Here is a 25,716-nt window from a genome sequence, read left to right on the forward strand (position 1 = left end):
TTAGATCAAGTTTGACATACCTGGGAATACACCTTACTGACGATCTAACATGGACTGTGAACACCCAGCACACACTGAAGAAATCAAGGCAAAGACTGTACTTCCTACGTCAGCTGAGGAAGTTCAGAGCATCAGCACCCATCAGCTGTGTGTCCTGACAGCATCATCACTTGGTATGGGAACTGTACAGCCTATGACTGCAGTGCCGCATCATCAGAGCACCTCTCCCTATTCTGCAGGAGACCTACAAGAGAAGACTACGTACCAGGGCCCAAAGTATTGTAAAGGACTCCTAACATCCTGACCATGGACTTTTCAAAACACTGAGGTCAGGCAAACGTCTCTGCTGCTACAAGACCAGAACAGAGAGACTGAGGAGGAGCTTCTTTCCTCAAGCATTCCATATCCTGAACACACACAATGACTATATAAACAGCAATTACACTTTTCACACTTGCACATGGACTGTACACACACTGCACTTTATACTTCCTTTTGCTATTCATGACAAATATTTCTTGATCTTTCTTTCTTCACACTCGCACAGAAAAAGCTTAACACCAAATGAAATTTCACTACATGCTTCACGTAAGTATTTCTATGTATGTGACAAATAAACCTCCTTCCTTGTATCAATAAAAGGCAGTAATTGTACTTATACCAATGACCATTTGTTCGTTCATTCATTCATTCTTCCACAAATGAAAACAACACTGATGAACCATGAAACAATCTTTATGAAAAATATGAAATATGATATATAAAACTGTACAAAACTAAATAAGAAATAACAGATTAAGGACACTCAGTCCTCACTGTCAGTGTCAGGACAGTTATCTTCCAGTTCCTCAGTTTCTTTTGTGTTGGCACAATTACAGCAACGACATAAGTCTGTGCAACACAATCCTGCAGAAAAACAGGAACATCTGCCTGTCTCACAGGCACCTTTGCAGCCGCAGTCAGGGGCAGGGTTTCTGGTCATCCAGGTGATGTGCAAGGTCCCATCCTCTATTTGCCAACCATATCCAGCAGGTGATGGAGCACTTATATTTTGTTTGAGACAGGACCTCATTATTGCAGCCTAGTAGTTTGCCCTTTTGCAATGCTGATGGAGGGCATCGGCAGCAGGGGGAATGCATAATTCTGGCAAGGCTGATGATGCTATACAGAAAGCCTTGTACCTAGCTTCATTTACATTATCGGCAGCTGGCTGATCATATAAGTGGCATACATACTGGCAAAGAAGTGCAAATGTTGACTGCTCCAAGTTAAAGTTAGTACCTAAACTTTTAAAAGCCTTTAGGTACTCATCTTTCTCACATGCAACAGAAAATGTCTTTCTTTTTCCTTTGCCTCCACTTGTGGAGTCACACCCAGAGAATGTGTGAATTCCGATCAAGGCTGAAAACACACTGGTTCCGAGAGCTGATGACACCTTGGTAATGTCAATGATACGTGTCCTGTTGCCAGTCCCTGTGAAAACATATAAACTGCATGGCAAATCTGTCTGCACACTTACAGCAATGACTGCCACATCAGTGTCAGAGCTCTTGATAATGACAGCTTTATGCTCCTGTGCAGCATGTTGTGCATGTAAAAACACCCTTGTGTCACATTCTTCATGATCACACTGCAGGTCTTCAACAACACAAACAGACTGTACACCCTCCTTAACAGTCACACAGTGACATTGATTTGTATGTGCAAGCAGAGGTTTTTGCCCACTATTGTAAGGTCTGCATTTTTCCATACAACATACAGGAATTCGGTATTTGTTCCTTCTGAGAGAAACTTTTTCCATTGGGTTGGGGTCCTCTGATCCGGGCCAAAGATTTGCATGCGTTGTGACCCTGCATCAGCTCTATACATGACCGTTCTAGGTTTTTGATACTGATGGGGGAAATCACGAGTCAGCCTCTTCTTCAACATATCCTGTCTGCAACACAACAAAACAGTGACAATTAAGAGTCACAGGAGTATCATGAAAAGCAGAGAGTGGTGGAGGTGGTACAAGACATTACAGGCTAGAACCTATCTGCCATACAGCACATTTAACACCAAAGATGCCCAAGAAAGGCACACAACATCAGAAACCTCACCACACGCACACGCACACGCACACCTTCTCCTTGGTGCCAACTGGTACATGTCTGTGCAAACAGCAAGACTTAAAAACAGTTTCTCAGGCCTGTCACACACATGTTGTGTAAAGCTGGACTTGCACATGACAAATAATAAGACTTGAGAGAAAAATGCATTGCAGTTACCTGTAGTTTGAAGCATCAAGACCTTCATTTGCTTTCACCAGTTCAATGAAGGCCTTCCTCAGCTGGCCCATTCTCTGCACCTCTTGGTTGACAAGCAGCCTTTGGCGAATGATCCTCTCACAGAATAACTTATAGCTGACATCAAACGTGGGCTCATTCCTATAACACATATAAATGAGAAGGAAAGAAATGAATAAGTGTTGTGATTGTGTGCACATACAACAGAATGCAGATTGAATGTTTACTTGTATAATGTTAAGTTAGTAGCTCCTTGAAATGCAATATAATAAATAACTTACTGTTCTTTCTCTGGTTTTTCAGGCCTCGTCAAAAACCTGGTGTACTGATTATAACAGCCTTTGTGGTACTGCACCTCCAGAGCCACACAGTCTTTGTCTTTTATATGCAAAAGAATACTTTGGTCATCCTTCAACTCTGCAGCTTTCTGCAATTGGCCTTAACAAAACAAAAAGGATAACTCCACCTTTGCGATGGATTTTTTGTCCGTAAATCTACGGTAGCATGTGTGATAGAAGCCAGCATCCTCGGGAATATTTTCAAACTCCACATCAACACAGTGTTTGAAGTTCTCAGCCATGTCTCGAGACTCACCCTCCAACCCGAGCCACGTTTGTAGGCTTGTCCTGTATGTATTCCATCGTGTAGTGGTGAAATAATGTACCTCCTCGTGCTTGACTAAAGTAATATGCATAAAACAATGTTTGTTTTTTGATTTATTAAGACATTCCGGTGTATTTTCTTCGTCTTCCGTACTGCTCGATGAAGGCATGGTGGACGCCATCTTGCAACTCTGTTGACAAAAAGCAGCTACCTTATTGGTGTAGCATGATCACGTGTCGAAAAGTGGCAGCACTCGCGACCAAGATCCTATTACGCTCTGAAGAAACTAGTTCGGCATAAAACATAGACGCATCAAAAATTGACTGGAAAGTCAGCGACAAACTTTTTTTTGGTAGATAAGCACGACTCTTTCTTTTTTATGAACTAAATATTGTGTAGATGCACGCCTGTGGAGCGGGATTCATTTTCTAAAGGACTTTTCGTGCTTCACATTGCGGCCTAATGGGGAAGTTTCAGGACATAAGGTTAACGAGGGAAAATCGGAAACAATGATGATTACAGGAAGCTGGCCTACACAATTGGACAGACTTGTGAGATTTAGATGGGCAAAGGGGGACTTTAGGTACTTGGGGGTGATTTTGACACCCATTTCTTCTAAATTATACATCACAAACTATGACAAACTTATTTCCCAGATCAAAAATGACTTGGAAAGGTGGGAGATGCTTCCCCTTTGCTTGGTTCGGAGGGTAGAAACCATTAGGATTAATGTTCTGCCAAGGCTGTAATTTCTCTTTTGTTCTCTTCCTATTGCTGTCCCGGTATCTACTTTTAAGCTCGTAGATAGGCTGGTTTCCATATTCACATGGCAGAACAAGAGGCCTAGAGTGAGACTCAAAGTTCTTTGCTTACATAAAGAGAAGGGCGGCTTATCTTTGACTCATTTCAGAAGTTATTACTGGGCAGCACAACTTAGAGTACTGGTCTCCTGGATGAGATTGGATATGGATACAAAATGGGTACATATAGAGCAAAGTTCAGTAAACACATCACTCTCAGCCCTCCCCTTTCTGACGACAAATGCTTGGCGTAAACTCAGGATACAAAATGAATGGGTTAAGTATACATTACATGTTTGGAATAAAATAAGACAGGTATTAAACCTACCGTTATCTGTATCTAGGGCAACAAAAATAGCTGCTCTTTGTGATTTTCTGCCTGCTAAATTAGACAGTGGTTTTAGTGTATGGAGAAGGGTTTGACCACAATAAGTCAATTATTTAAAGGAACGACTCTCAGGGCTTTTGCCATAACTTCAAGCAAAGTATAGTATTGAAGCTAATTATCTATTCCGATATTTCCAACTTCGGCACTATTTGAGCACACACAAGGAATGGGACAAAATTAAGGAAACACCAGGCAGTTTTGAACAGTACTGGGTGGAGATAGCTTAAAATCGAATTCAAACAAAACATATAATATCCTGTTTATACAGTAAAATTCATATGGATACATCTATCGACACATTGGATATAAAAGATAAATGGGAATTGGAAGCTAACACCATTATTTTAGATGATGAATGGGAAAGCTCTTAGGTGTCCTGGCACAAATGTTTAAGTAGTCCAACCTGGAGAGAAGTTAGTTGGAAGCTAAGAATGAGATATAGTATGACAAGAAGTATTCCCCTCTCTGCTGGAGAGGTTGTGGTTTAATAGGGGACTTTTCTCACATTTTCTGGGATTGCCCTAAATTGCAGTGGGACAGTGGGCCCAGAGGCTCCAGGCTGTGAATTGTATGGAAAGTTTAACTGCAAGCCTACGACTCTGGATGGACATTTACTTAGCTAAATGGACACCTGTTATAATGTATCTGTTAAAATGAACATTCTGTTGACATTTGACTGGTCAAGCTGGATTGAATAAGAAAATATGTGAATTATCCATTGGGATAACCCTTCTGCCATTTGTGTTTTCTTTTTATCTGGTCTACACTTGTAATATTGCATGACATGCTGTGTGAGACTCACTGTCAAGGAACTTGTTCTAATAAAAGTAAAGAAATAAACTTTTACTTAACAAATAAACTCAACAAACGTACTTTATAATATAATCATAGTTTGGGTATTTAAAATTATTAGAATAATTATTAATTAATAGGTAATTAACGTTATCATAAGAATTATTATTACGAATAGATTGCTTTTCATTTAAATTGATACTTTATGTTATATTCTTGTTTTTTTGTTTTGTTTTGAGTGTAATGTTTTGGACAAAAGTGTCTGCTTAATACCATAACCATATAAAACAAAGAACTGCTATAACATAAATGTATTCTAGACATCATGTGCCTTAAAATAGACCACTGTGAGATGCGAGGGTGCGTATTTCGGAGAAAGAACATGTGCTCATTCACAGGTTTAAGGAATGACTGGGGGTGTCCAATTACCCCTTGTCATCTTTCACTCCAGCTGTCTGAGATACTCAAGCAGAAGCATATGTTTGATGACAGCCCCCCCCCCCCCTTTTCTAATCGACCCTTAACCAGAAGGGAAACTTATTTCAGATGTACATGAGCATGTCATGCTCATTTCTTTTGGCATATTTTAAATCCTGGACTGTAAGGGGGGAAGTAACGATTGAAACAGCCTGATTTTACTCATCCTTGACCTCAAGCAAAGGTACAGTATATCACATTTTTTTTGTCTTCAATGCTTAAACACATGGTTCTTGATACAGATCTTACCAACCTTTACGTTTTGTCCTTTTCAATTTAAACAGAAATACAGAAAGATATAAACCATACATTTGATTTGATTCTCAAAGTCCAATGGCACTGCTATCAATACTATTATTATAGTTGTATATTTTTATAAAACCCTATCCAAGGTTTCTGTATTATTACAGAAGTCTGACCGCACAGATCATGTGTTTTCTCATGACAAACAAGAGGACAAGAAGCCTATTTGGCATTGCATTTAGTACAACAAGATAGGAACTGTTAGTTTGCAGAGCGAACATCGGCAGAGCATCTTGTCTCTGGGAGATAATACCACTGCAAATCATCAAAGGCATTGTGCTTTGTTGGGGTTCAGTATTCACCCCCTGTAATGACTGTAGCCCCCAATACAGAAATGAACACACACACAGAACACACATCAGATCATTTGCAAATGACAAAACAGTGCAGAACATCAGTCAAAAGATTAGATCTGAAAAACGACATTTGCATTTCCTGAAAGAAACACCAGTGCTTGAAAAACAAACAAAAAATGTTTTATTAAAAATAAAACAAACAGCATAAAAAGATTAGAAAGTCAAAGATATTCAATGCATGTGCAGAGACAGGGAGAGACAGAGAGGCAGTAACACAGATATGTTATTGTACTTATAAAAAGTACTTTCCTTTATATAATATGACATTAATGAGAGAAATCAAATAAATATATAAAAATATAGAATAGAAATATATTGCTGTCATATTTTGTATACAGTTTAGATAGATAGACCCATTCCTTGGTTGACTAAGCCCATATAAACAACCAAGAACATAACATAAAAATGTTTGCAATGTATGTAAACAGGCTAATGTATTCATACCTAATAAGACAAGATGAGTGGTTACACTCTTAACTTAAAACTTAGGACATTTTACAAATGAAACAGTACAATCACAGTAATATTCCAGCAGGTAATTGTATTTGGTAATGTGTCTTGCAGGAATCATGTAGTAGTCACTGCACAGGTAAAAGTCAAGCAGGATCCATGCATGCACCCCAAAGGATGTAAGGCGAACATAATTAACCAGCAAGCTCAGAAAGACAAGTTGTGCAGAGTTTGTCTGGGATCTGATCAATTAAAACTTAAAGAATATGAAAGGCGTCTGTGGACCACTGGGAGTTTGAAGGAGGCCTCCAACAGACCACTATTTGCCACAGTGATGTGTTAAGTTGTATCTGGAAAGGCTGTATAATAATAACATTGAAATTAACAGTCAAAGCCTTTCCTTACGTGATTGCATTTCAGGTCGGTTGCAAATCACCACTGCGGTCGGTCATACCACTATAGTCCCAACCATGTTATTATTGACCGCAGCACGTAGAGGGGAAACGTGTCCTAACATGTACTTGAGCAGCTGATGGGGAAGACTCATACTTAATCATTGTTTGGAGTGAAGAACTAACTTATTATGAGCGTAAGAAGAGTTTTACTAACGTATAATAAGCGTAAGAAGAGTTTTACTAACTTATGATGAGTGTAAGAAGAGTTTTACGTTGTGTCTCAATATTGCATTAATAACAGCCTGTCATGGCAATCCAGTAAAAGGTGAAAAGGTTCTCTCACAGTAAACAATTCAATTCCTAGTGTTTCTGCTCTTTACTTCTGTCAGTGATCAATCTTTAAACTAATCATCATCATCATTGTTTATTCAGGGAGAATTGACTGAGCACAGGGCTCTTTTGCAGCAATGCCCTGATTGAGGCTACATAATACAGAAGAACAATACATAAACAAACCATAACAAAACAAAACAGACAAAATAAATAAACAAAACACATTAAACAACTCAGAAATTAAGTATACATTTTTTTATCAGAGAATCATTTAAAACAACAGCATTGAGGCACATCATTAGCATCTAAAAGGCTCTTAAATTGGTTGACAGACAAATACTTGGTTAGTTTCAACTCCACTTGAACAGTGTTCCATTTATGGGAAGCAAAAAACTTAAAAGCTATTTTACCTATATTAGTTTTTGTAAGGGGGATTTCAAGGGCGATGAGGCTCTGTGACCGTGTGTTATGACAGATGGATTTTAATTTTAAAAGTGACGTGAGATAATTAGGCAGTTTTCCCACTAAGGCTTTATAAACAAATAAAAGACAGTGTTTTTCCCTCCTGTCTGCTAGAGGGGACCAACCAACATTCTTGTATAAGTTTCAGTGGTGGGTCCTGAAAGCGTCTCCTGTAACAAAGCGATGCAAATAAAATGTTGACAACAGTAACTATACAGGAACTGTGCTTCTAACTACTGGTCACGATTAGTATTTCAAACCACCCAACTTTGTGGCCCTGTTTGATTGTTTGAACTACGCATTCGAAAAACACCAAATCATTGAACCAAGGTTTTAATGATTGGCTAATTCCAATAAATCATGGCTTGAATGCCAGTCTATTTGAGTGTTGATGCTGACCATGTGCATCCCTTCATGGTCACAGTTTACCCATCCTCTAATGATAATGCACCATGTCACAAAGCAAAGGTCATCTCAAACTGGTTTCACAAACTTCATGAACAATGAATTCAGTGGCCTTTGTAGATCTGAATCCATTAGAACACCTCTGCAATGTGGTACAACAGCATGAGTGTGCAGCTGAAAAATCTGCAGAAATTGCATGATGCAATCATGTCAACATGGACCACAATCTCAAAGGAATGTTTCCAAAATCTTGTTGGTCCATGCCATGAGGAATCGATTCATAGCAACACCAACACAGCAACAATCCCAGCTACCCTAGCCACACCATAGCAACTACCTTGTCTACCATAGTGAAACCCTTGCAACCACCATAGCAACCACCTCAACTACCATACCAAACCCTAGCAACACTTTACCAATCACCATAACTACCCTTGTGACACCCTAGCAACCACCTCAACTACCATACAAACACCCTAGCAACCACCTCAACTTCCATGACAACACCCTAGCAACCACCTTGAGTACCGTTGCAACACCATAGCAATCACCTTAGTAACCACTTACAAAAGCAGTTCCATGTTCCGTAAATGGGACATATTATGCAATAGAGGTATAAAATAAAAGAAATAAATAAGATTAGACGCTCCATGCTGCCCACTTCTCTCTGTTGTTATTATTCACATGGGCACTGAGGATGAGGTTCCAATGTGCCAGTTAAAGAAAAACCTAAATGCAAATAACTCTCATCATATTTACAGGCCTTTGTTTTATGGGAACTGGCAAGAGCAGCTCTTTTCTTGTGAGTCCTAGCCTATGCTTCCCAAATTGAAAGTGATGATTTCAGTTGGCCTCTTACGAGTGTATTTGTCAGTGTTGTGCTTCTGTTGTAAGAATGTGATATGAATTAATATATATTAAAGGCAAGTGGCTATTGCTCAGAAATAACTTGTTATGTTTATTCCACAATTCAAAACCAGTGTTGGTGATCTCAAGGCTCAGCTCAGTAGGAAGAGAAAAGAAATGGAAAGATGAGAAATGAAGATGTAGGCTACTGCAGTGGAGATTATAAGACAAAAATGAGAGGCTGTTAAAAGTGTGCAGTAGCAGTGTTGTAAGGCTAAGGGTACGTTTTGAAACTGAAGTGAGGAGATATGCAATAAATAAACTTTGTTTGGTACTCCACGTAGATCATAAACCCTTGAATATACAAACGACTCAATTAAATCGGTTGAGAAATGTAAACGCTATAGTGGTTTTTATCCAGCTCCACCGCAGCTCCACCGTTCACTTGCGTTTGTTTACAGTCCAGCCTTTACCTTCCCAAGATGGCGGCGAGTTGGCACATTGCAGCAATCATAGACATATAAATAGTCACAGGATCAATGATATATTGGTATAAGTGTTAGTTCAATAAAATCTAGAAAGAGGTAGACATATAGAGGAGTTCAATTCAATTTCATTTTTATTTATATAGCGCCTGAACAATAAAATTGTCTCAAGGTGCTTTACAGAGCCCAGAGCCTGGACCCCCTTAGTGCAAGCACAATGGCAGCAGGAGCAAGGAAAAACTCCCTGTTAGTCAGGAAGGAACCTTAAGCAGAACCGGTCGGCCGGGTGGAGATAGGAAGGGGGGAGGGTTGTGTGGCAGAAGGGGAAGGGAAACAGCAAGTGTTGTACACAGCATGCATTTGGTAGATGTGCATAATATATATACAGACATCAGGTGGTATATACATGATACATACAAAAACAGCTTAGTGGGTATACACTGTGCTCACTGTGTAGGGTTACTGTTAAAGGGGCAGGGGGGGGGAAAGTGGCCCGGGAGTTACTGTCAGACCGGCCCACTTAATACAAGGCGCACAGCCCTCTCAATGCATCGCACGTATCGACCAGTCAGTGGCCTACTTGGAAAAATACCCATACACTTAACATTATTTTGGATGATTGCAAAGAAATTACATCATAAATGTTTTTTTTTATAACATTTGGATCCACCAATTTGCCTGGATGGACACATGGAATAAAATGATACTGGCTATTTTAACACTCAAAGGTAGGTATAGTTTGCTAGATGAATATGCTTAACCCTCCTATTATGTTTGGGGTCAATTTGACCCTTTTCAATGTTTAACGTCTCTAAATAAATGATTGGCATCGTTTTTTTTGCTTCATATTTAATGACTTTTCCTAATCTAATGGGGACAACTGGGTAAACACAAAATTAACATGATGATATGTTTTCAATGTCCTGTACACATGCTTTACGCATAAGTGTTGTTTGGGGTCAATTTGACCCCAGGCTGTTTTAATTGTATAAAATATATAAGAAATATAAACTTTTTTCATCACATTGTTACTATTCTTGATAACAGAAATAGTTTTCTATTCCATATGTTATAGATAACAACAATATGTACTTAGAAATAATATGAAGCCATAAAACACCAGAAGGATATCTCTTTCCAATTTTAAGTCAATCAGTGAGATTCGATGGTGATCTGCATATTTCTCCATAGTAGCGTAACATGTATTCTGGATGTAAAAGGATGTATTATAATAATTTTTTGGAGATTTAAATTGCTGGGGTCAAATTGACCCCAAGCATAATAGATGTGAGTCAAATTTGAACATAATAGGAGGGTTAACTCTGGGCTAGTATCAGATGGGTATACGTATAACTACAGAGCCTTAAGGAATGAATGTCCACACAATAAAGAAACTGGGGGGTATTCGTCGTAGCTCGCTAAGCGGTTTAGCGAGCACATTTTCAGGCTAAGATAAAAAACGCCACTGGTTCGTGGAAGCAACTTTTGATAAATCACCATAGTAACATATCAATTAGCACTAACCTGCTCCAGCGCAGGCTAACTTAAGTGTAGCTGGATAAGCTTGCCACACCCCCGGAAAAAGGAGGGATTCCATTGACCAAAGACTGATATTAGATAGTTAGATTAGCGTAGGGAGAGAGTTCTTTTGCGATCGCCAAGATCCATTATTCCATTATGATGAGTTCTTGTATGAGCGCTACCGATTCGGCCTACAAGGAATAATTAATTTAGAAGACCTTCTCGAGTCATTTATTGCAAACACCACAGTCGAACATTGACTGTCTTGCGCTTTTTTGCGAGTGGTACATTTTTGTAGTGTCGGTGATGCGGAGAACAAAGCACTCATAATTATATGAGTGTTATTAGTAGGCTACACCATAGCATATCATTATTGTAGAAAATGATTAAGGTGGACTCATGATAAGAAAAGAGAGAAATACAGACAATTTATTTTCACTGCTTCAATTTATTGCATTTGTTATAATCATTTGTTTTATTCAAAGCGACTTACAAGGAAATGTAAAACTACATCGAGGAAGGAGGTGAGGGGATTCGAAGTAGCAACCTTGCAGATTCGAACCGGTAGAGGAAACCTCTGTACCAGTTGACACTTGCCGTCAGGTATTCATACATAGATATCACCCTATAAACATCACAACACACCTTGCTCTCACAGCGGTGGCGGTGTTGAATTTTGCCATGATTATGGTCTTGTATTCTTCATAAGCGTTCATGTTCATCTCCTGCTCGCCAGCAGAGAAAAAAGAGCCCTTTTCTTTAAGTTTAGAACCATTATACCGTTAGAAAATCATTGTTTTGGTGATCGACCTTTCCTGCCTTTTTGAAGTAGGACGTGCACGCGCAATTGCCCTGATAAATTTATTCTGGTTGAAATTAACCACATGATTTGGAGGCGAATGAGCCGTTGACGAACCGATATTTGCTGTTCTCAATCAGCTCGCTAATGTTAACGGGCTAAAAGGACAATTGGTTAACTTAGCTTCAACCCTTACGACGAATGGGGCCCTGGAATCAGAGGGTAGAATTAGTATGAACTATATGGTAAAAATGAACAGAATAGAACATACGATGGGGTGTAAACATCAGTGGTATCAGTAGTGTTGCATGATGGGTGTGTGATTGTGTGTGTGTAGGGGTGTTGAAGGTGCATAACAAAACTATAAGTTAAGTAACAGAACCTAAACTAACTCTGCCGGCCCGGGTGCATTATAGTCACATGGTAATAAAAAACAATATCAGTACTCATGTGTTATTATTACCTCACTATCTAATCTAGATAACATATTAACATTGTTTATAATGTTAGTGTTGTGTGTAACACGGTGATTTTAGCATAACAAGCAAGCTGGTTAACTTATTTGACATAAGTTATTAAAAATTATAAGATTGCCCTCTTTACAACTACCACCATGAATAGCTTGCTCATCGATTGTAAACAAGTGACTATGGCTTACATGGTAAATTAGAATCTCGATGATGACAACAGCGCCAGATTGCTTATTTTACCAGATCATAACGGTCTCAATTTTGGACATTTATCTACCTAACGTTAGCTAGGCTAGCTTGTAGGGAACGTTACCTCATCTATGAAAAGCAAGCTAACATTGGCCAAGTCAATGCCACATCACTGTCACCAGTCGGTGGTTTCCCAAATAAATCAGAGATTTTTAAATATTTTGATGCACCTTCCTCCAGACATCTTTTCTTTTTCTCCCTGACATTTCAGCTCCACCCTTACGTTTTGGTGCCGATGACATGCTCTCACTCTCAAAAACGACTTTGTCTGCGAGCAAGCGATGCAAGTTTTGAGTAGGCAAGGCAAGGCAAGGCCACTTTAAATTTTGTATTTATTTGTGCAACTCAATGTGCTTTAAATATACAATAACAGGAAAGACAATAAAGAATTAAAATAAATAAAATAAAATGTAGGCTAGAGTGTTTGACCTTTAATAACACCTAAAACAAAGTTAGACTGACGGAAGAGATTAGATGAGTAAAGAAGATGGAAACCATGGGCCTCATTCTCGAACGCAGTTCAGAAGAATTTAAGAAGGAATTTCTTCTGAACTCCACTAACACTGTTTTAGGGCATTCATGAAAGTTTTCTCATCTGGAATTCGTTCTGAATTTAGACCAGAATTTCAGAACGCGAAATAACAGTCGTAAATGGCCCACGGTTTTCTTAAATGCAATAAGTAAAAAAAAAAACACCAGATGACCCACGGGGCCGCGCTCTATTAGAAGTGTTTAGGGCTGACTGCACACGTCACTAAGGTTGCGTGCCCTTATAAGAAGCTGGCGGGGTGTGTATGTATGCAAATCCAGGTGCACGAGAACGTGCGTTCAATTTAAGAATCCTCATCCTCAATCCGCATAGCTGAGAACACTTCGGCTGTGGAAGAACCTATTTTCAGGCGTTCATGAATCAGGCAGAGATCTTTTCAAAGTCAAAGTCAAAGTATCTTTATTGTCAATTACTTCAAGACATGTCAAGACATACAAAGGAATCGATAGGACGTTTCCCACTCTCCCACGGTGAAACATATAGTGCACAGGCACAACAGATAAGACAAGACATGTCCTACTGTTACGTGCCGGCTCAATGCACGAAACATAAAGGGGAGGCCACGCAGAATTTATGATAATAATAATAATAATATATTTATTAATGATTTACAAGTTTATATGTATCTAATAATTATAGGCAAACGTGTGGTGAATGTCAGTGTTGTGAATAGAAACAAAAGATGTAATGTAAAGTCAGTTAAATGGTAATATAAACAAACAACGATGATAATCCAAAACCAACGACAATCCAAAACCAACGAGTATCCCAAATCCAATCTCTATCCAAATCCAACGACCAATCCAACGCTCCCCGACTGCCATCTGATCATGGCTTTTGTAGCCCATCCAATCATGGGGTACACCTGTTGTACACCTGCTTCCCATTACCTGCTGAGGAGACAGAAACAGAACAGGCATGCAAATCTCATGGGGCGGGGCCTAGACCCGCCAGGGTCGTAACACTACATATAGATATACATATAGATATAAACATACAGATACACGTACAGCAGCATAAGTCCTGAGTGATTTTAGGGGGGGTTTCAGCCTCCTGTCAGACTGACGGATATGGCTGGGGGGAGGGAGGGGAGAGAATTTAGCTTCCTGACAGCTTGGTGTTTCTGAGTCTGGTGGTGCGGCAACGGAGGCTCCTATACCTTCTTCCAGAGGGTAGGAGGCTGAACAGACTGTGTGCGGGGTAGCTGGTGTCACTCGCAATCGAGGTAGCTTTCCGGGTGAGGCGGGTGGTGTATGTGTCTTGCAAGGAAGGGAGTGGGGCACCAATGATCTTACCAGCTGTGTTCACTATGCGTTGCAGTGCTTTCCTGCTGTGTTCAGTGCAGCTACTGCCCCACACAGTGATGCAGCTGGACACGATGCTTTCAATGGTGCCCCGGTAGAATGCGTTCAGGATGGGTATGGGAGCGTTCGCTCTCTTGAGCTTACGGAGGAAGTAGAGGCGCCGCTGGGCTTTCTTTGCCAGTGATGCAGAGTTGGTGGCCCAGGAGAGGTCCTCACTGATGTGCACCCCCAAGAATTTGGTGCTGCTCACTCGCTCCACAGCAGCACCATCGATGGTCAGTGGTGGGTCTTCAGTGTAGCTTTACTGAAGTCAACCATAATCTCCTTTGTTTTACTGACATTCAGCAGGAGGTTGTTGTCTCTGCACCACGTGGTCAAAAGGTTGACCTCCTTCCTGTAGTGGTTCTCATAGTTCTTGGTGATGAGACCCACCAGAGTTGTGTCGTCCGCAAACTTCACCATGTGATTGGTACTGTAGGTCGTTGTGCAGTCGTGAGTCAGCAGGGTGAAGAGCAGGGGACTGAGCACACAGCCTTGTGGGGCCCCTGTGCTGAGTGTGATGCTGCTCGAGATGTTGTTGCCGACTCGTACTGCTTGTGGCCTCTCACTGAGGAAGTCCTTTGCAAAGGGAGGTGTTGAGCCCCAGCTGGTCCAGTTTACAGATGAGTTGTTGTGGGATTATAGTGTTAGAAGCTGAACTAAAGTCTATGAAAAGCATTCTCACATGTGAGTGCTTTTTCCAGGTGGGTGAGGGCTGGGTGGAGAGCAGAGCAGATTGCGTCCTCTGTGGAACGTTTGGCCAGGTATGCGAACTGAAAGGGGTCCAGGGTGGGGGGGAGGATGGACTTGATGTGAGACATGACTAGCCGTTCAAAGCACTTCATAATGATGGGGGTCAGTGCCACAGGGCTTATTAGTCTGGAAATGACAGTAACTGGAATAGCATGAATACACATAACTGAAAACTACAGAATGCATCATCAATCACAATGCTTGGTGAGATAAGGAATCTTATCTAAGGGAAAGGCCTGGCCATGTCCTTGTTCTGTGGAGACACTACTGTGTAAATAAAAGGCCACAAGACCTATTTTTTGTTTGCATGATGACGATGATGCCTTCGGTTTTAACAAAAATTCTACTTTAAATTCTGTACAGAAGAGACACTGAGCAGACAGCTAAAAGTTTGCCATGGCTCAGTATGATCAGTAAGTAAAATGCTCAATTTTGCCCTCTAATCCACTAAATATAATAGTCTCTCAAGAAAGTAAACATGGTATAACCTGTTTATTCTCCCTTACCCAGGTTAGAGGATAAGGACTCCTTGGACTTTCATGATAACCCACCTGCACCTGATAATGTGGTGAAAGAAGATAATAACACGGTAAGTTTAAGTCACAAAATTAATAGATACAGAGCATAACTGGGTTCCTTTGAACTGGACAGAGCACGCACAACTAATGTGCTAACTAAACAATTTCCTTATCATAATTATCGTGGTAATCGTGAATCATAAATTCATACAATTAAAATAGGCTTAAGCTGACATAACAACATTGAATACTACAAGTAGACATGCTAACTAATTATGTACTATTATGTGATAAAGAAATCAAGGTAGTCATATTAAATTATCTTGGAACAAAACAAAATGGAACAATCCTGGAACAAAAATTAAAGACAAAGAAGTCATCCTATCTGCCGGATGTGTTCAAATGCAGTTGTAGCAGCCAATAACGTAAAACATGTTCTGTACAACTTACCAATAATGTAATAAAACTACAAATATTTTTTAAATGTGCGTATAATATAATAAATTATTAAATTATTGACTGGTTATTACATTATTAGCAGGGTTTAAATTTAGTTTTATTAAGTATTAAGTCACTTACCCTTCCGTTGAAAAAGCAAAAAAAATTGACCAATCCTGACCCCTGAATCTTAGTCCTAACTCTGACAAAACACACACACGCACACATACACCCCTACTCTCTCTCCAACTAGGAATTAAGTAAGGGATAATCTATAGTCCGCCGGTCCGTATCGGGTCTTGATAACAGAGACGTTTATAGTGAGATTAACAGTTCAACAATCAATCACGGTGCTATGAACTGCTGACTGCTGTATGACTTTGCTAGCGAGCTGTTTACTTTATGGGTAGTTACCTTGCTAACGTGCTAATGTGAGATAGCTGGCTCGCAAATCACCTCAGATGTGTTCTTCAGTTACAATAACGGGGTTTTTACATTGTACAATGTCTATTTCTTGGTAACTTTAAAAAAATCTAAGTAAAAAATAAAGCCAAACAAAACAAATGTACAAATACGATCGATATGATTGGCTTGCGCCTGCGCTGGCTGATTGGTTGACACACACACTGCCTCTCCAAAAGTTTAGCCTCGACGCTAGCCACTCGACGCAACAGAACGTAAGTTATGTCCATAACTATGGATCTATGAGACCGAACGATGACCGCCACCACGGTCTACACATTGAATGATGCCTCCCCTTACTACCTGTCTCGAGACCATAATACCAGCAGGGTCATCGAGTGACTGGGGGCTGGACCCGCAGAATAAAGCTCGTCCGGGGACACGCCCCTTCCTCTTGCCTGGAACGCCTCAGTCCGCCCCGAGCGACAAGAGATGGTGCCGGTCATCGTTCGGTCTCATAGATCCATAGTTATGGACCGTCACCACGGTCTACACATTGAATGATGCCTCCCCTTACTACCTGTCTCGAGACCATAATACCAGCAGGGTCATCGAGTGACTGGGGGCTGGACCCGCAGTATAAAGCTCGTCCAGGGACACGCCCCTTCCTCTTGCCTGGAACGCCTCAGTCCGCCCCGAGCGACAAGTGATGGTGACGGTCATCGTTCGGTCTCATAGATCCATAGTTATGGACATAACTTAATCTATTTCGACCTCACTCAGACCGCCACCACAGTCTACACCTTGGATGACTAATATCATCAAGGTCCCAAGGGACGAGGAACTGCGCCTCCATAACCTCCTCGCAGCAGAAAGCAGGTGCTGCCACATTGACTCTATAGAAATGTGCAAACGTGCAAGGTGCACTCCATAAAGCATCTGCACAGATCTCTGCTACAGAAACCCCTCCCAGAGCAGCCCATGAGGTGGCCATACTTCTAGTAGAGTGTGCCACCAAGTTACCAGGTACAGGCAGACTCTGACTGTCATAGGCTTGTGCAATGGTGTCAACCACCCAGTGTGACAGGCGCTGCTTGGACATTGGATTGCCACGTTTAACACCGACATAACAGACAAACAGCCGTGAATGCGTGCGCCTCAGAGACTGAGTTCTTAACGCCCTTATCGGGTACATATTTTCCAAGTTATCCCCTGTTGGAGCAGACTCTGGGTGCAAAGAGCTGATCTCATTCACCTGATTCACAGTCTGAGAGTTCACGACTTTGGGAAGAAAAGACGGGTTTGGCCATAGTGACACACCAGTGTAATCGGCCATCCACCGAAGACACTGCTCACTAACGGACAAAGCATGTAGCTCGCTGATCCATTTGTCAGAACAAATCGCCAGAAGAAACACTTTTCTGTGTGAGAAACTTGAGGTCAGCCTCTAGCGGCTCATAGAGGGCCAGAGTCAGTGAGTGCAGTACAGTGGCCAGGTCCCATGATGGAGCTCTCAATGCCCTGCCCGGTCGCAGGCGGCCTGCTCCCCTGATGAATTGAGAGACCAGGGGATGTTTCGCAACCACTTGTCCATCGACTGGCTGGTGAAAGGAAGAAATGTCTGCTGCATAAACTTGAACAGTGCTAGACGCACTTCCCAAGTCCAGAAGTGACTGAAGGAAGCCTAAAATGCTGTGCACGGAACACTTACTGTTTGTTGTGACACCAGTCTGAGAATACGCCCCATTTCTGGCTGTAGCAAGCTTGGGTAGAGGGAGCCCTGGCACTCTGTATGGTGTGCATAACTGCCTCACCTAGTTCCTGCGTGAGGGGTTGAGGAGTGGCCATGCCCACAGCTGTAGAGGGGCTGGATTGGGGTGCCAGATCTGACTGCCTGCCTGAGACAGGAGATCTGCCCTGACTGAAAGGGGCAATGGCTCCCCGTGAACCAAGCTGAGTAGAGTAGGGAACCACCATCTCCCCGGCCCCTTGGGAGCTATCAGCAAGACCTTGTAATAGCCTGTGAGGATCTTGTGGGGGACATAGGGGATCAGGGGAAGAGGAGGGAAAGCATACAGATGGCCCATAGGCAAGTCTTGGGACAGAGCATCCTGACCCAGAGGTGCCCATTGGTCCCTTATAGAAAACCACATGTCGCAGTGAGTCATCTCTGGCGATGCAAACAGGTCGACCTGAGCTCTGCCGGGATGTGAAAGTATGCGTCCAGGGACCAGGGACGTGAACCACTCTCCTCTCTCGATGGATATTAAAATCTGCGGTGTGTTCAGCATTTTAAATGGTAGCATTTTTACAAATGCGTTTAGACGCCTTAGGTCTAGGATAGGACGCAGACTCCAAATATTTGGTGTAAAACCCAGCAAGCTGTTGGTTGGAGATTACCCTCTCGACAGCCTCCTTCTCCAGAACGGTTCAAATCTCCCTGTTTAAAACTTCCACCTGAACTGGGTCCTTGACCATGGTCATCTGAACCCCAGAAAAAGGAGGGGGGCGCCAAAAATGTTATTCTGTAGAATTAGTCTCTTGGAAGACTTTGCCGTGCGGTGTGCCAGCTCATCCCCAGCAGATCGTGTACTTGTGCGCCTCTTTTGCGCTCTCGTACACTGCCTGCCATCTCTAACCGAGGGTGATGGAGAAGACGCTCTCTGGGCTTCAGACTGCTCTAATCTCTCGGCGGACGCTCCTCCAAAGGGAGATCCAGAGCGGCCATGCACGGGTTCTCCACATTTACTGTCAGATGTGCCACCCCCAAGCAGGTGGGACATTCTCTATGGCCGTCACAAGGGTCCATAGGTGCTGAGCAAGGCCGAGCAGGATGGGAAGCCATCTCAAGGCTATGTAGCTATGCACGCACTGCAAGCGAGTGTACTTTTAAGGCAAGTAAACAGAGTGTGAACACCCTGCTCACGCAGCAAAATCACACTACACACCCACTGCGAGCATAACTAAGTTATACTAGCTATCGATAACTAGCTAGTAAACACATTGCAGAATGGACTATATGCCACGCATGACATTAATCAAGAAAAATGTGATTGGTTTACATATCCTTGTCTATTTATGCAATTGTTATTATCATTGGCACCACTTTCAACTCTCAAACTATCCGTCTAGCTAAATATGTTGGTTATCAGATTGCACAGCAATTCATATGAAGGATATGTGGTTGATTTAACTAAGGCCAGGTAGGCATAGTAGTTGTATCGTGTTATCACATCATTTGAATCTTCAAAATCTAGACTTGATATTCTCTTATATTTTAATGATAATACTGTTAATTAAATATTGCCTTAAAATTATTATTTACATTGAATTCATTGGAATTCAGCTGTAGGCATATACTAGGAGATCTGTATCTTAGAGACTAATTGCATCCAGTTTAAGTACTGCAAGCTTGACTATTTTGCAGTTGTAGACACAACACAAGGGGTCCCCGGACCTGAGAAGGGAAGGAAAGGAGTTTAATGTGGCTATAAGATGGACTTTTAAATGTGACTAAAACTAGACTAAAATGTAATGAGACTTCGTCGACTAAAACTAGACTAAAATGTTCTGAGTTTTCGTCGATGAAAACTAGACTAAAACTAAGGAGGATAAAAATGACTAAAACTAATATGCATTTTCGTCTTAAGACTAAGACTAAATCTAAAATAGCTGCCAAAATTAACACTGTTAGCAAGGTAACTACCCATAAAGTAAACAGCTCACTAGGGAAGTCACACGGCAGTCAGCAGTTCATAGCACCTTGATTGATTGTTGAACTGTTAATCTCACTATAAACGTCTCTGTTATCAAGAACCCCCCACCCCCCATGCGCCAGACACGCAACGCATACGTCTGAATGTACCGTAAGAAACATTATCCCGCTTAAAATGATGAGCCATTCCTTTAAAATATCTTTGTTTAATGATTTTGTAGCCGTTTCCTGGCTTCCACTGAGAAAAAAAAATTGTTCTTCACACAAATAGAACTTTAAGTTACAATGAATTTCCATTACGAAAAGTGAATGGCATCCATTCATCCAGAAAGAGTTTCGAGAGTTTTAGATCTGCCAGACTCTGGTAATCGAGAACTACAGGGTCTATTAGGAACGGAACTGGCGAGGTGCAAGAGAGGAGATATGCTATAAATGATCGGCCTTGGGGAATGATGCGCATTGTGGAATGCGCATTGTGGATGGTCCAAGAGGGAGAGGTCCTTCTTTGGGCAGGGTTGGCAGTTAAAAAAATGTAAAAAGAAAAAAACCTGTTCTTTCCGGCTTTGATTGGTTATTCAGGGAGGATTCCTCAAGAGGAATTGTATTGTTAATGCTGGGAGTGGAGAGGTCCTTTTATATTTCAAATGTGGATCTGAGAACCGGGATCAAAGACCTAGCATGTGTGCCGGTGCAGTGACCACAGAAATGCAGAAAATATCATGCAGAGAGAGAACAGTAAGTGTTTGATCCCCAGAAAAACTCTATTGTGAGCTTGACATCGAGAGCTCCTCAATTGGGAATTTGGTTCCAAATTTTCACTCTGGCTACACATTTAGCAGAAGCAAGGCAGTAATAGGTCCGTTTTCAGTTCTTTGCGTCTGTGTGGGAAGACTGAACAGACGACCTCAGTGTATTATGAAAATGTGAAACTGAATTCTGGAAGAGACAGCATTTTAGTGGCTGTGCCGAGAGATTTGAGTGGTAAAATCAGAGAGCCATATTCTACATCCCCATGGTTTGTAAGGGTAGGGAGTGATGGCAGTAGAATAGAAAGGTCAGTACCTGAGAGGATAAGGTTCCTAGTAAATGTGGACACCAGGGGCGGTTCGAGTGCTGGAGCAGGGCCAAGGAAAGGGCATACCAATAGAGAAACATCATTGAATCTCAAATGGTTCAAGTAGTAAGACACCTAGAATGCTTTTATTTGGCACCACAGTAGAATATTGAAGTGGTTTCATGCTTTTATAGTGATGAGATGAGGAACAAATGCAGGTGAGCATTGTCATGGAATAAGTAAGACCACTTCATTTGAGAAAACATACTTGTGCATTTTTAGATTTAAATGATCTAGGTAGCTGTCTACATTTACAGTACAGGACTAAATGCACAGTTCAGATTTTTTGCAAGTGGGCTTTGTAGCTTGTGACCACTGGCACCTACCAGAGACCACTGGCCACTAGGGGGAACTCCAGAGACTGGTTGCATGCCTTGCAGTGACAATTGATCATTGCTGGAGTGGTCATGTGATGGCTTTACTTTAACGTTTTGTCTTCTTCACAAATCATCATCATCATCATTGTTTATTCAGGGAGAATTGACTGAGCACAGGGTTCTTTTGCAGCAATGCCCTGATTGAGGCTACATAATACAATAAATAAACAAACCATAACAAAACAAAACAAAACAGACAAAATAAATAAACAAAACACATTAAACAACTCAGAAATAAGTATATAAAAAAAATACATAAAAGAAAAAATAATTAAATCAGAGAATCATTTAAAACAACAGCATTGAGGCACATCCTTAGCATCTAAAAGGCTCTTACATTGGTTGACTGACAAATACTTGGTTTCAACTCCACTTGAACAGTGTTCCATTTATGGGAAGCAAAGAACTTAAAAGCTATATTACCTATATTAGTTTTTGTAAAATGTAAGAGTAGTCAATGTGTGATATCTGTGTGCGGCCTCTGGAAACTAAGTTGATAACCAGCCATTGCACCTATACGTTTCTGACATTTTCGTGGGTGTGGCAGGTTGGTGTTTGTCAAGTAGAGCTATTTGAAGGGTGACTAGCTAGCTATAGAAAATGTGCTTGTCAAGCTGCCATTCACCAAGCTTACACCATTCTTGCATCATTGATGATATTGCCTGCGTTATTATACACAGATGTGTATGCAAACTGTCTTTTCTTCTTAAGTATTAAACCTTAAGAGGTACCAGTAGCAGATAAACAAACAAAAGTACACTGTACTTTTTCACAATACAATGGCATTACAAATTGCTCTATTATTTGTCTTAATAGCATGTATGACAACGAGGGGTTAGGGTGTTTTGTAGACTATTAACAAATTGCTTTTGAGGAAAGGGTAGCCAGAGAAGACTGGTATCATTGAGAGAGCATGAACAACAATACCAGGTCTCAAGAAACCTACCTAATGCTACAGTAGGCATCAGTCATACCCAATGCTGCAGTAGGCATCAGCCATACCCAATGCTACAGTAGGCATCAGCCATACCCAATGCTGCAGTAGGCATCAGCCATACCCAATGCTGCAGTAGGCATCAGTCATACCCAATGCTACAGTAGGCATCAGTCATACCCAATGCTGCAGTTGGCATCAGCCATACCCAATGCTACAGTAGGCATCAGTCATACCCAATGCTTTCATCGTTTTATGGATTTATTTCATGTTTGTGCTACTGCTTTCTCTAAGATCTGTGTATTATCCTACTTCATAAAGCAGCACTAGTTGGAGATCAAATGTACTATGGCATCATGATTATGTCCAGTGAGCCGATAGCTTGTTAGCCAGTGACAGACAAATGGCATGCATTGTTGTTTACACATTTTAAATTGCAGAGACGTGCAAGAACAAACACTGCAAGATTTCCCTTTCCTTCATGAACGGGTTGGCATTATTCTATTCTTTCAAACTAATCAGCAGGCTACACTTCATGCTATAGTGGCAGCCAAGACATTCTATATTATGACATTATGCTACTGAACCATACACACATTATGCACAGCAAAAGATTGTTACAGGTAACAGATTGAGTGATTCAAATCTATTGGAAGTTTCAAATCTATTTCTATTGGAAGTCTTCTCTCCACTTCATGGGATTAAAAAATTTGATCTGTAAAATAGAATACTTTTTCTGCACCATGATACTATAATTAGATTTATTTGATGAAAAGAAGTGCCGCAAAGTGTAAATGGTTGGGCAGAGTGAAGCAACATGAAGGAGATATTTTATATTATTATTACTTTATATTATTGCCACGAGAGTAATAGGTGAGGTATATGACAACACACATTATATTATTGCCACGAGAGTAATAGGTGAGATATATGACAACACACAAGAACTGCAAGAACTTGAGAGGGAAAAATGGTCAAATACGTCTTCATTGTGGTACATATAAAAGACAGAACAGTGCCATTAATCTTATTATTATTTCCTTAACAGGCTGAAAAAAGTAACAATAAAAATGTCAGAACCAGAAATGTGTCTGCTTTTTTTATTGGAAATGTCGAGCCACAGGTCTGCCACCGGATTGAATGGTGAATGATAGCACTCCATCACAAAAGTGTCAGGATATGCCAAGCACTTGAAATCTGTGATTTAATCTTGTTTACATTGAATAAACCCACAAACAACCCTGCTCCAGAGTCAGTTTAAGATTATTATGGACATGTTACCATGACAACAAGTCTAACACTTTCGAGGAACCAACAGAGTCAGCACCATGCCAGATTTCCAACAACATTATCCAGCTAATCCACCTGTTAATCCACATGCTCACAGCTTCTAGCCTACAATATTATCCAGCTAATCCACCCGTTAATCCACACGCTCACAGCTTCTAGCCTACAACATTGACTGCTGTGGCAAAAAAAATATATACTGTATGTAGATGCCACGTTGGCCTCAGGTTCGTAGGCTACATCAATGGCGTAGCTATATTGAACATGGGCACTTGACAGTGGAAATCTATGGAAGTCAGTCACAAAACATTCGTTTCTGTGTGGAAATTGGTGGGCTGCAAAGATTTTACATAGGCAGAGCAAGATACTTAATGATGATCCACTTCCTGGAAACCAGATTGTGACGGGAAGTGTCACAAATCCCCCTTTATTTAAAAAAAAAAGTTTGTCTTGGTGTACCACTGTATTGGGTTTTTATATACCTAACTGTTTTTATCTGTTTTCTTTTAAAACCTGATGATTTTATGACTGTCTTTTTTATTTTACTGCCTCTGTGAAGCACAAAAGTCCTCTATAAATAAATCTATAAATTATTATTAGTATGCAGACCAGAGTAAGCCACTGTTCCATTTGGGAATATCTCAATATTTCATCAAATATGAAATTCCTCCTATCCCTTTGTGGTTATTTACATCAATTCCAGATGCGTTGTCATTGTCTCCAAACCCTTCTGTTTCATTGAGACAAATGATTTGTCTACTTTGAGCAAGACTATTGCCAATGTGAACTTGCTGGCTGGTTTGCTACATACGTGTTAGCTTGACAACAGATAACTGTCAGTCTATCAGAACTAGAAGCTAGACTTGCTGTATATGAATTGTATTAAATCCAGTAAGAAAAAAACCTTATTTTAGTGAAACTCTTAAAATAGCATGGACTACCAAGCACTATGGGATTACGCTGGTGACCTCCATAACTAATGTTAGCTGACTAGCAAATGTGATGTTGCTAGCATAATGGATTGGCAAAAAAACTGATACAATTGTCAAAAAACTGACAGACAATGAATGTATTGATTCCTAGACAAGCTCTGGGTAAGTTATCATTTTATATTCCAACTTATTTCACCTTTGCCAAAAACAATTCAGGCATAGGCTTCAAACGTTGGGTCACACAACACTCTCCTTTATGCAGACGGGAACCGTCTCCCGTTTGCTCCCATAGACATAAATTGTCATTAAGTATCTTCATCCTATCCAAAATCTTTCTTCCCACTACACCACTGGTCTTATAGAGTAAGCAAATCAATCGGAAGTTTGTAGTTTTTTTTAGTGATAGCATTTTAAAACTTCCTGAATACAAAAAAAAAATCCCTATGGAAAAACAGATGGAAATAAGGTATACACAAAATACACATACACACGCCGGTAGAAAACCTAGTCAACCATTTGGTTAAAATGTTATAATGCAGTTATCAGTCTTTTGTAACTAACTGTTGTCTTGTAAAAAATAAAGTAAATATACAAAAATAGATGCTAAAGCAGAAAAAAGACAGACTTTAGACCTTGACCAATCAAGTGTGAGAGTAATATGTAATCTCTGCTCAGCTTCTTTGCTTTCTTCTCAATGGAAGTTTGACTGTTTTTGTGGAGAGCCTAGAGGTTGGCTCCTTTACCCACAGCCAATGCTTACTGTAAATGACACAGCTTCTTGGCTTCAAAGTTTTCAGTCTTCTGCCTGGTGAACTTGGCAGCATGCTGTGAGGAGCTGCATCCAGGCAAATCTGCTGCTCTCACGCAGTCAGCAAGACTCATTTCTCATTTATGTACCAGTTCCAACATTTCTGGTGTCACTTTGGTGCATTTG

At 40.8% G+C, this 25,716-nt stretch overlaps 1 protein-coding gene across 2 annotated transcripts in view; it reads left to right on the forward strand.

Annotated features, from left to right (window-relative positions):
* Positions 1-5,403: 5,403 nt before the first annotated feature.
* LOC105894341 (SH3 and cysteine-rich domain-containing protein 3) overlaps positions 5,404-25,716 on the forward strand; it is a 78,687-nt gene continuing 58,374 nt past the window's right edge. For both annotated transcript variants that reach the window (XM_031566802.1, XM_012820854.2), the window contains exons 1-3: positions 5,404-5,529; positions 15,429-15,478; positions 15,576-15,654. In XM_031566802.1, coding sequence (XP_031422662.1) covers positions 15,462-15,478; positions 15,576-15,654 — 96 coding nt within the window. In that variant the 5' untranslated portion in view covers positions 5,404-5,529; positions 15,429-15,461. The remainder of the gene's footprint in view (positions 5,530-15,428; positions 15,479-15,575; positions 15,655-25,716) is intronic.

This window comes from Clupea harengus, chromosome 4 (assembly GCF_900700415.2).
Source record: "Clupea harengus chromosome 4, Ch_v2.0.2, whole genome shotgun sequence".
NCBI lineage: Eukaryota > Metazoa > Chordata > Actinopteri > Clupeiformes > Clupeidae > Clupea > Clupea harengus.